Here is a 12624-nt window from a genome sequence, read left to right on the forward strand (position 1 = left end):
ATCCATAAACTATTTGAAATAATAATTGAAATCTGCAATGTTGTTGGATACAAGATCATTATTTAAAAATCATTTATATTTCTATATATTGTTACAAATACAATGTCATATTTTAAAATGTACTATTTATATTAGAATAAAACAGAAGCTATATAGTTATAATTTCAACAAAAGATTTGCAATGCCCAATAAACATTCTTGAGAGAGAATATCTAAAACATCTAAATAATATCTAAATATCTATATCTAATATTTAAATAATATCTAAATAATCTAAATATCTATCTAAATAATAATATCTAAATAATTTCTAAATATCTAAATATCTAAATAAATTTAGGAATACACTTTCAATATTTAGAAGGCTCAATGTGTCAATTCCCAAACTAATCTACATCTACAAATTAACACTATCCCAATCAAAATCCCAGCAGGTTTTTGTTTTTGTTTTTGTTTTAGAGAAGTTGACAAGCTGATTCTAAAATTTATACGGAAATGCAAAGGCCCAAGGATAGCTAAGGCAATTGAAGAGAAAGTACAAAGCTGGAAGATTCATTGTACCTGAGAACAAAACACATCATAAAGCTACAGTAGTGAACTCAAAGTTATATAAACTAATCAGTTAACTAGATTAGAGAGCCCACACATAAATGGTCACCTGATTCATGACAAAGGCAATAATGCAATGGGTGAAGAATAATATTTTCAACAAATGTCGCTGGATGAACTGGACATGTGAAAAAACATATATATGGACCCCTTCTCTCCTCTTACTCAAATAATAATTTCAGTGGATTGTAGATTTAAATGTGAAAATTAAACAAAAAAGCTTAGAGGACAGCATGGGAACATATCTTCATGACCTTGAAGAAGGTAGAGATTTCTTAAGTGAGACCTAAAATGTGCTAACCATAAAGGAATATCTCCTCATATGTATTTATAACAAGGGACTGTATCTCAAGTACACAGAAACTTCCACTGATCAATAAGAATAAGGCAGACAACCCAAGAGAAAAATGAAGAAAAGATTTGAACAGACATTTCACAAGGCAATATCAAATATCCAAAAAAAATGCGTGAATGGGTGCTTCAACCTTGTTAGCCAGCAGGGGCTTGTGGATTAAACCACAATGAGATTGTCAGCACACATCTCCCAGAATGGCTCAATTAACATCAGAAAATTCCAAGAGTTGGAGAGGATGTGTAGTGTTTGGGACCCTTCCACATGAAGGGTAGGTTTGTTTATAAATTGGAATAACATCTTTGAATACTTTTAGGCAACATCTACCCAAACCAAAAAGGTTACATGCAATACAATTTCATTTACGTGAAGCACACAGAAGCAGGCCTGACCCATGCTGTTTGCAGTCAGGGTGATGGTTACCCCAGGAAAGGAAACGGTGGGTCCTTGATAGGAATACAAAGGAGTGTTCTGGGAAGCAGAATCTCCATTTCTTGATCTGGATTCTTGTCACATGAGTGTATCTAGTTGTGAAAATTCATTATGATTCACACTTACGATATGAAAAATTATCTGTGTGTTCATCTCCAATAAAAACTTTAATCTAACAACTTATTTTTAGAGAGGAATTAGACTAGGTAGTAGAAACTGAAAAACACTACTTATTTTCACCTCATAATAGTTATGCTCCAAAGAAGCTGTCTTTTTAAATTAGCTTCTGATCTTAGCCATGAGCCTAGTACAATACATCTCTTAGCATAACCTAGAAAATCAGTCCTGCACTGCTGGGGGCAGAGCGGGGGAGTAGGGAGGGAGGCAACCTTTCTTCCTAATAAGAATTATTTCTATAGCCTGTATTTTATTTTCAAGTTCAGTTCTCTCTTGCCTATAGTTATAAGTGCTTTCTTTTCCCTCTCTGCTTCTAAAAACAAAATTTCACCTAAAATAGAGGAACAAAAATGCCCATGTATTCTAGGTCCTAGAAAACAGGCCCTATTTTGACAGAACATCAGTTTCATAATTCATTCTCCACATAATTGCATAATTCAGACTCATTATCTAACAATCCCCCTATTTTAACTGTATCTTTTTCTGTGTATTTTATTCCATAGCAACATGCTTTCTAGCTCTCCCGCAACCATTTCACTTAGGGGAGATGTCTCAAAGGTTTCTCTTCACATAATAAACTACCAAGAAAGAAAAAAGCCTTGAAGATTTTTGAATAATAGGCACTGAGAACCTTCTAGCATACCAGTCATTTACTGCACATTTGACAATTAGTCTTTGAGAGCCCTATGGGTGCCAGGCGATGGTCGAGGCACAAGGGATACAACGGAATCATGGTCAGCCCGTTGGTTCTGAATTTAGATGGTTCCAAATTCAAATCCTAACTAGAAAATCTGCTACTCCCGTGAAAATGATGTTTACTTTACAGCTCTGTGTCTCCGTTTACTCATTTTTAACATAGGGTAATGCCTTTCCCCAAGTCTTGCTAGGAAGGTAAAATAGCATATTCTGTGGAGTCACCAAGAATCATCCTCAGCACGTGGTCAACAACTGATACACACTAGCTGTTATTACCGGAAGAGATGACAACTAAAGTTATTTGCTGAGTTACCTGTTGACAAATTTTGACACCATCATCACTGCCTGCCATGTCTCCTTCCCTAGTCCCCCAGTCTTTGTTAGCAAGGCAATGACAAACATGTTGGACTAGTAACTAGGGGAGTCCTTCATTCATACCAGCTCCTGCCCTTTACACACAAGGACACTAAATCCCAGAGATGTTGCCCCACCTGAATAGAACCTCACACAGCTCATTAGGGGGTGAAGTTGGCTTTAGACCTCAGGTCTCCACATTCCCAGTCCAGGAATGGGGCAGGAAAACCCTGCTAGTTGGAAGCCTGGCCCATTCTCCGATATGGCTCCAGGCTGACCCGAGCCAAGGGAGCAAATAAGTAATAATCATTCTGGGTGGTAGGGGTGCAGGGCACCTTGCTGTAAATTGTCTATTTTTAGCCTCTCTATATGGCCTCCTCTCTGCAGACTCACTCAGGCTAACAGACTGCTGTGGGATTTAAGGCACTCTCCATGATGTTGCTTGGTGGTTGCCATGCCAACGAAATTTAACAGAAATAGAGTTTTCTAGTAGATTATTCTGGTAGAGGGTTTAAAGCTAGATTAGAGTTCCGACTCTGAAGCTGAAACAAAGCAAGCAATTAGTAATGGAACATAGTAGGCACGCCATTACTACTTGTTGGATAAACAGAATACATAAATGCAATTAGGTGTGTTAGGGAGATGAAGATGTAACAGCAGAGAACTTATCTGCTACATAAAGTCAATACTTAACGTCAGTCTGGAGCAAGTTTACTCATATCCTTCCTCCCTGGATTTTCATAATTACCTGACATTCTGTGTGCCATGATTTGTCTGACTGAGGAGGACTGCCTCTGATCTTCAGGCCACTTCCTAGCTCTGTCACTCAGGGGCCCAACAGCACACAGATGCTAATCTGGGGTCCTCCTTTGATCTGGGGAGCTTATTCACATTTGAAAGGGTCTGTGTTTGGTCCTTCTAAAGTCACTTTTTGGCAAATGTAACCACTGTATTTAGTAAAGTGCATTTGCCATTTAGAAAGCCTCGGTGGGTCAAGAAACCTGTGTTTGAAAGGCTGTCCTTCTGGTCGCCATGAGAAGATGCTATTAGACAAGGAGAGAGGCAAGGCAGCCTGTAAATCTCCATTCAGTTCTCAGGGCTTTCAGCAGGATGGTCTGACAACCCTGCCCACAGTCTCTTTCCCTTTTCAATGAAATGTATTTTCCCTAGTAATCATTTCGCCTTCCTTCCCTCCTTCCTCCTTGCCTATTCTTCCATCCTGCCCAGAGTATTTTCCGCTCCCCATCTCTCCTTCTTTGACAGTGGCAGTGGAAACAGCACAGGCTTTTGGAGTCTAGACAATTCATATCCTTACTATCTGATGCTTGTGAGTGGTGTGACCTTCAGCAACTTTCATGTCATCCCAAGCAGCATTTCCCCTTGTGCTACCAATGTCTGTCTTGAATGGATTTTAACAACAAATTGTTTCTCAGACTTCGGTGGATGTGAGAGTTACCTGGAGATAGGGGAAAATGCAGATTCTCGAGAATCATACCACATAGATTTCAAGTAATTATTCTAGGTAAAAATTCCAGACATCTGCATTTTAACAAGCTTCCCAGACTTCAAGAACCCTACTCTGAGAAGCATTAGATATCCTCATAAACACTTAGCAGGAAACATGTTGTAAATATTCCAAAGGTGGAAGCTATGATCATTATTCATTCAGTAGACATTTATTGAACATCTACTATGTACCTGGCGCGATTCCAAGCCCTGTAGATATGACCTATTTAATTTCTTTTACTACTATATATATAGTAGTAAAAGAAATATATATATAGATACCTATCTATATATATATATAGATATATCTTGTCCATTCCACTAGTTGTAAGATCCCGAAGGGCAGGGTAAAATATCATAATGTAGTATAAAAGAACATACATATTAGAAGACATGGATTCTAATCCTGATTCTATTACTTACTAGCTATATGACTTTGGGCAAGTCATTTTCTCTCTCAGAATTTTATTTTATTTGTCAGAAATTGGAAAGACTGTAAGAATAGTGGTTAAAATCTGGAGTTTGGAGTCCTGGCTCTAATCCTTTCCAGGTATGTCATCTTGGGAACGTTACTTAACTTTTTTGAGCCTCAGCTTCCCCTAAAGTAGAAAGGGAATTTGTTTCAACATTTATTCCTTCAAAAAATATTTACTGAGCCCTTTGTGCTCAGCACCATAATAGGTACTGCAAATATGCTGGGAAGTAGGACAGAGTCCCTGACTCATGTAGCTTATGATTTAATAATGGACGTAAATATTAAATAGGTAACTCTACAAATTTTTCCATTGTGATAAACTCTGCTGTAATAAATTTTACTAGCAGGAGCTAACTGGCTGGACAGGATCAGGGCAGACCTCCTAGGAATGGGACCACGGAAGCTGAGCCCTGACAGATAAGTAGGCATTATCCAGAAAAGAAGGACCTGAGATGGAAAAACTGAGCACTTGGAGGAGAAAAGCAATACCAGTGTGGCTGAAACCAAGTGCACAGGGTCCCCTCTCCTTCACAGGTGTTGGCAAGATTAAATGAGATAATAAAATGCTTAGCACAGTCCCCAGCATAAACACAATGATCATAGAGATAGCACACCTTTTGGTTTGTTGTAGACAGTAAATGAAGAAGTACTGTGTAAATGAGAGGTTCTCAAAAACTAGTGTTCATTAGAATTACCTGCAGAACTTGTTAAACCACAGAATGCCTGCTCCCACTTCAGAGTTTCGGATGTTTGGTGTGAGGCACGTAATTTGCATTTCTAACTAGTTACAAACTAATGCTCACGCTGCTGGTTGGAAGTGGGAGGATACCCCTTGAGAGCAAGTGGTGTAACTGTAAGGTCCTGAATGTCTATCAAAGTTGAGTTTCCCACAGTGCTCAACTCTAATCCGTACATAATACAACCTCTCCATAATTATTTGATACTATCCTTGATACTTTTAGGGTGAAAATAGGACATTGAAAATCTCTATCCTTTTATTTTTACAGGGGAGGAACTCAAGGACCAGAGGCAGAGAGCTAAGAAATGGGAGGGGCCTGAACCCCAGAGCTTTTTTCCTCAAGGGCTACATTTGGTCTATTTTGTTTTAAGGCAGGCAGCCGCTGAGAGAGGCTTACCCTGTATGCTCCTCCCATCCACTAGATGACCAAGATGAGATTGCCCTCCATTACATGTACATTTCACACTTAAAAATATTTTACTAAGTGAATTGATTTTTGAAATAAACATTTTTGGGACGGTCATCGGATGAATTCAATGAAATATAATCTTTTCAAAGAGAATGCACCCCAGCACAACAGCCTACCCACCCTTTATGTGGAAGTGAGTGCATATTTAGTTCCCCTTCTCTTCTTCTTCTTCTTTTTTTTTAATAGATGTGTAGCCTCCTCTCTTGTACCTGAAATAACCAGAGCTGATTTTATCAGTGTTGTTCTGGGTCAGAGAGAGTGTTTTACCCTCACAACCTCATTTGATCCTCATCACCCCAGTAGAAGGTAGTTTCCCCCTATCTCTTTAACAGATGAGAAATCCAAGACAGAAAAGTCCAACTTGATGCAGATCTTAGGAGTCAGGATTTGAATCCCAGCATTAGGATTTGAATCATGTCTGACTCCAGAGCTTGGGCTCTTAATTACATAAACAAACAAAATCTAAGATAGTCATTGAGGTATTCACAGCTGAAATAAAATCAGCGTTGAAAGGAGAAGTATGGGAAGCTCTGAGATCAGAGACACCCTTAGGAGTCGAGAAGATGCATTGAAATAACTATACGGATGAACAGAATCTCTCTTTCTAATAAGAAAACCCAACAGTAACTTTTACCCTGGTTTCATACTTCAAGAGTTAGACCAGGAATACCCTGAAGCAGGTTAAAATAAGATGCTGAGTCATCAGGGTCTTCCTGAAGGAAAGAAGCCTCCTTAGGATGAGAGATCTTCGCTCCTGCGGGGAGGGGCGGAGACTGGATGCCTGAGGACTCCGGGAGGGAGGAGGCGTGTCCCTCACAGATCCCGGAGAGGGCGTGGGGGGGTCTTCTCGCTTTATTTATTCACAACCCACATACTTTACTAGATTTAGTTCTGCCGGTTAACATACCACCAGGATGCTCGGCTGGTAAGGCTAGAGGAGACTCTAGGTTATTCGGGGACATTCTCGTCCCCGTTGCTTAGGAAGAAGAGGTCCTAAAATGAACCACCGGACCTTCCTGCCGGCAGATTAGCGAAGATACCCAAGCCGCGCCTCATCCTCATCCACACTCTCCCGCTCCCCAGTAACTGTAAAGTGCAAAAGAGCTGGCCGGGGCCTGCAGAGAGCGCAGCGCCTCCGAGCCTGGCACGCTTTTTCCCTTCCCTCCCCCGGGGGAGCGATCCCGGCGTCTCCCCGCGTGATGTCAGTGGGATCCTGAGCCCCATCCCGCTTCACGGCTGGGGGCGGGGAGACGGTGCTCCCCCACGCGGGGCAGAGCGGGGTGTCACTCGAGGGGCCGCGGCGCCCCAGGCCCACCCCGCCCCCGCCCCCGGGGCGTCCGCTCTCGGGCCCCGGGGTCCCCGGCAGCGGCGCGCGCCGCCCCCGCCACGCTCCGCCCCGGACGCCGCGGGTCCCCGCGCGAGGGTGCGCGGGGGGTGGGAGCGGGCCCCGGCTTAGCCTGATTTACGGCTCTGCTGAAAACCGCTTCGCTCCCGCAGCAGTAGCACCGGCCGCGGCGGCAGCAGCAGCGGCTGCGGCTGCAGCAACAAGTCGGTAAGTGGCGGCGGCTGGGCTTCCGCGCCTGCGGCCCGGCCCGGGGGGCGCAGCAGCGGGGGCCGGCCGAGCGGTCCTGGGCTGGAGAGGGGTCCCGTCCTCTCCGCGCGGCGGGGAGTTGCGCCGTCGGCCCCCACTTGCGGGAACTCGTGCGCGCACGAATCCACTCTGGCACCTGAGGGCTGGCCCGCAGCGGAGCGGGGGCGGGGAGAGCCGGGACCCTCGGGGCAGCGTCTTTGCCAGACTGCCCAGGGCTGGCAGAGGAAATTAGGGCTTTTCCGCCAACCTTGTGGATTGGGGTTTCCGCTGGGCCCTTGAAAGCATGAGTACTCCCAGAGTGTGTGATTACCCATTCCCCCATTCAGGGATGCCAACCCTTTTCCATTGCCGCCTGGAATCCAGACTTCCCCTGCCTTCACCTCTCTGCTGCCTTTTCGGCCAGGGTTTGCAGCCTATCTCCACGGGGTTTGCAGCCTATCTCTTACAGCCCGGAGTAGCACAGGAAGAGGTTTTCCTCTCTCGGGGGCCAGAGGCTTATTAACCTGGAGGCTTTGCCTAGCTGGCTGGGGACAGCTTGGGCCTTTGCTTTTCGGAAGAGGTTGAGGTTCCAATAACACCACTTTCCAGGTATAGACCCTTAGCTGAGCTTCCTCTTTTGGGGGCCCAAGGCTTGTTAACATTTAAATAGAAGCCATTCCTGGAGGGAATAGGTATGCCCCGCTTGCAGAATAGGGTTGCTAGCAGTCATCTGTTGCTAGGGCTAAGATAATAAATTCTTACAAGGAAATAAGAACTTCCTGTTATTAAAAGACTTATGCTGATACCTGCCAGGTTCACATATTGGCCATCTCTAAAGGTTATCATATTAAAACAGGATCAGAGATGAGATAAATCATTCAGAAAACCATATCTTTATAAAGTCTTGGCCATGGCCATGGCCCCTAGTGGGTCAAAACGTATTTGATATCTTGAGTTCCCAAATGTCAGTAATTCTGGAATATGGAGACTGTCATTACAATAACATTTTGATTTCTGGCATCACAGCAATAACTAAAAGCAAAATCTCAGGTTGAAAAATTTCCAGCTGATTCTGTGTTTAATGCCACTGCACCTAGCTTGAGTAATATCATTCTTATGTTTGAAGAAAGATTGCTGAACTCGCTCTCTCAGGACAGTTTTGACAATTCATGTGAGTCTTCCTCATTTTTGGAATTCATGCTTATCAGGATTGTATCAGTAAAATAGGGCACAGATTTGCAGTTAGTGCACTCAATTCGGGAGGGCAAGAAACTTGAATTTCACTTCTGGAGCTGCCACGTTCCATCTGGCTTTGAATTCATTACTTTACCTCCTTGCTCCAGTTTTCTCATCTGCAAAAAGAGAATGTTATCCACCTTCTTTATCGTGGGCAGGGGGAGGGGAGGCTGGCAGGCTTTTTCCTAAAGGCCAAGGAGTAAGTCATTTTGGCTTTGCAGGCTGCAGAGGTCACTCACCTTTGCCTTTAGTGCAAAAGCAGCAGAAGGCAACACAGAAAGGAGTGAATGCGGCTGGATTTGGCCCACGGATTGTAGGTTTTAATTTTAATGTGAGATGTTATATTACCAAAGGCATTTGAAGCCAAAGGCCTCTGCCGTGGTGTTGATGAACGGGCCACAAGTGTTTCAGGAGCATTTTTTAAACAGACGTGTGAACTATGTTTTATGTTGCCCTGTTCAGGATTTGAAGAGTAATGCAACAGAAGGCTTTTGAGGAAAGCAGATACCCCTGGCAGGAGTCCTTCGAGAATGTTGCTGTGTGCCTGCCATTCCGCTGTCCGAGGTGTGGAGACCATACCAGATTTAGAAGTCTGTCCTCGTTGAGGGCCCATCTGGAATTCAGTCACAGCTACCAGGAAAGAACCCTCTTGACCAAATGCAGCCTCTTTCCGTCCTTCAAAGACACAGACCTAGTCACTTCCTCAGAACCCCTGAAGCAGGGAAAACTGCAGGGCACCGGCCACGTGGTGAAGCAGAAACCCAGCTATGTGAACTTGTACAGCATCTCGCACGAACACTCCAAGGACAGGAAGCCATTCGAGGTGGTGGCCGAGCGGCCCGTGTCCTACGTGCAGACCTACACGGCGCTGGACCTGCGTGCAGACTCGCTGGAGGGGCCGCGTTCCAGTCCCGGACTGCCCACCCCGGACACCAAAGCCGCTTTCGAGGCTCATGTCCGAGAAAAATTCAACCGGATGGTCGAGGCCGTGGACAGGACCATCGAGAAGAGAATCGATAAGCTCACCAAAGAGTTGGCCCAGAAAACTGCCGAACTGTTGGAAGTTCGGGCGGCCTTTGTGCAGCTAACGCAGAAAAAGCAGGAGGTGCAGAGGAGAGAGCGGGTCCTGAACCGCCAGGTGGACGTGGCGGTGGAGATGATCGCTGCGCTCAGGCAGCGCCTGACCGAGTCCGAGGAGGAGCTGCTGCGGAAGGAAGAGTAAGTGGTGCTGCGCCATCGCTTTAAGCGCCTCCCCCCGGGGTACCCGCACATGTAAAGCTAGGATTGGTTTTTATTGCTTGCAGGTACCTCGGCTACCTTTCTCACTGATACAGCTGAACTCGGGACCCACAAGGCTTTTGATACTATTTACCCTCTCTGTGTATAGTCTGCGAGCCGGCTGCAGGAAAGACAAAATATTCAGTCCCTTCTCGCCTTGGAAACTACAGCACGTTTTGAGAGAGGAGTAGTGGGGTCTATGCATGGTGGGATCGGTTCCCAGCACTAGCTGGTGAGCTGGGGGAGGTGAGTGGGCGGGCAGAGAGGGGGCTCTAGCCCAGCCATTCCTTCTTGGTAGCCTCCGCCTAGCAGAGTCAAGAACATGAGATGCTGTCTTGTTCAAGTATAAAAATATACTCTGAATACCAGTAATTCTGGCTGCTTTGCCATTTTGGATTATCTGCTCGTGTTAATTAAATGTTGGTAGCTGAGAATCCATTTAATTATAGTTTTTATTTGGAAGAAGCCGACATTAGTAAACCCAGAGGAGACTTTCTGATCCTGCTGGCTTCTGTGATTTTAGTTTGAGAATTTTCTTTTTGTAGAATGGTAAGACTAGAGTCAGTCAGGCCTGTTCGCACAGAGTTGGCAAGTGGTTTTCACAAGATAGAGGTGAAAGACATCATACTTGGAAAAGCATTTCCTTATCAATAAGTATGGCTTCAACTCAAACTAGAAAAGCTTACCTAGTAAAGCAGTGTATTTCCCAAATGCATAATGTTAGATTTAATTTTAAATGGAGGCTCAGAATTTGTAGAATCAAAGAGCATAAAAATTGGGACGCCTGGGTGGCTCAGTTGGTTAAGCAGCTGCCTTCGGCTCAGGTCATGATCCCAGCATCCTGGGATCGAGTCCCGCATCGGGCTCCTTGCTCAGCAGGGAGCCTGCTTCTCCCTCTGCCTCTGCCTGCCGTTCTGTCTGCCTGTGTTCACTCTCTCTCCCTCTCTCTCTGACAAATAAATAAAATCTTAAAAAAAAAAAATCTAAAAAAAAAAAAAAAAAGAGCATAAAAATGGATACCCTAGGATAAAGTAGGAAGAAGGTTTCAAATAATCTGGATTATATTACAGAGATTGACTTAATTTCCTACTTTCCGTGTCTACTAGCACTCTTCTACCCTGTATTATCTCTTAAAATGTAGTAGTTAAAGCTTCTCTGTTTGGTTCGAGGCTGAGAAACCCTATATATTAAAGAGACCATTACCTAGTGTCACTAAATACCTACATTGTACCTAGAGGGAAAACCTGCTCTGATCACCTAGAAATTTTTTTAATTACCTAGTGAGTACAGATTCGAATCAGCCATGGATTTACTTGGCTTTTAGGGAAATGATCTGTAATGAAAATGTTTCTCTCTGGGCTTCTGGAGTTTCCCTGTGGGAAGTTAGTGCCATGATGAACCATTGTGGCCAGCAGGGTGATTAACATTGCATCACTGGAAAAATGGCACTTGGGGTTCCCCTATGTGCAAAGAAAAGCTTAGAATTAAATTTGTGGTGTTTGATTGAAGAGCAGTGAATTTAAAAGGAAAAAAAAAACTGATTGCACATACTGATTTGTCATATTTTACTTATTAATTACACAAGTAATAACAAATGTGGGATTTGGGCTGGTGGTTGCTGGGAAGAAAGCCAATATGATGGCAGGGAGAATCCTATAGTTAGATCTAAGTTATTCTTAAGGATCTAAATTTTATTTGGCGTTGTGAGTTCAAAGTGCTTTATTATTAAGACTATCTGGTTGACTTTGTAAAAGTGGGCCATGCATGGATCAATTATGATAATGTTAACCCAGTGCTAGCACCTGAGGACCAATTGAAAAAGTAATACATACTCATAAAAAAAAATTTAACAGGGTAGATTTGTATGTGTTAAAAGGGTCCCTTCCTCTCCAAGGATACCCTACTCCATCCTCCAGAGAAAGCAATGGTTTAGGTCAGTGAATGTCCTTCTAGAGCTTTCCTGTGTAGATACAATCATATGTACTTTACACACAGACATACTATATTCTCCCAAATGGAATCGTGACATATACTGTTCTGCCATTTATGCATGGAGTATTTTTTGTTTTAATGTAGTATGTTGCAGGCATCTTTCAGGTCCTGAGTATAGGATTATGTCATTCCTTTTGGCTCTTGCATGGTATTCTGTGGTGTGGATGCATTCATGCCTGATTTCATCAGTTTGCAATTAATGAATACACGGTTTTGTTCTGTTTTTCTAGTATTAAAAATAATGTGTCAGTTAACATCCTTGTACATACATCTTTGTTCACGTTTTTGTGAGTATATCTGAAGATAAATTATGAATTGGTTTTTAGTAAGTCATTTTGGACAGCCAGGGAGGAGGGGAAGCAATAGCATTAAAAAAAAACAAACAAAAAACTTTAAATGAAAATACAGTGAAACTGCCTTAAACTTTTAAACATAAAATTAACAAAGTCTCCATTTTTTTTAAGCCTTCATTTGGCCTGGCTTGTCAGTTTCTGTATTCAAGTCTCAAATAATCACTCTTTCTGTACATAAAATAACACTGAAAGAGTCTTGTTTTCAGGAAGGACACTGGAGCTCTTGGTCTGAGAGGGTGACTATGGCCAGCTCCGTCAGGGTCTGTGGTATTCAACCTCCCTGACACCCGTCCCTGCCCCCAAAATGGGGATGGAGAGCAAGTCAGCCGCCCATCTGCCACACCATTGAAACCGAATTCATTTGACTAGATTTGCCTGCCCTGCAC

General features: G+C 43.5%; 1 protein-coding gene across 6 annotated transcripts in view; it reads left to right on the plus strand.

Annotated features, from left to right (window-relative positions):
• Window positions 1-12624, plus strand: part of ZNF365 (zinc finger protein 365) — a 49398-nt gene that overhangs the window by 18226 nt on the left and 18548 nt on the right. For 4 of the 6 annotated variants that reach the window (XR_007122762.1, XM_047703058.1, XM_047703055.1 and 1 more), the window contains exons 1-2: window positions 6712-7361; window positions 9077-9833. Coding sequence is in view for 5 of the 6 variants with exons in the window: in XM_047703058.1 (XP_047559014.1) it covers window positions 9091-9833 (743 nt within the window). In the remaining variant the exon portion in view is untranslated. Of the gene's footprint in view, window positions 1-6711; window positions 7362-9076; window positions 9834-12624 lie in introns of those variants that run through there. The other 2 variants (XM_047703056.1, XM_047703057.1) reach the window with 2 other exon arrangements.

The sequence above is a fragment of the Lutra lutra genome, chromosome 14 (assembly GCF_902655055.1).
Source record: "Lutra lutra chromosome 14, mLutLut1.2, whole genome shotgun sequence".
In the NCBI taxonomy this organism is placed as follows: Eukaryota; Metazoa; Chordata; class Mammalia; order Carnivora; family Mustelidae; genus Lutra; species Lutra lutra.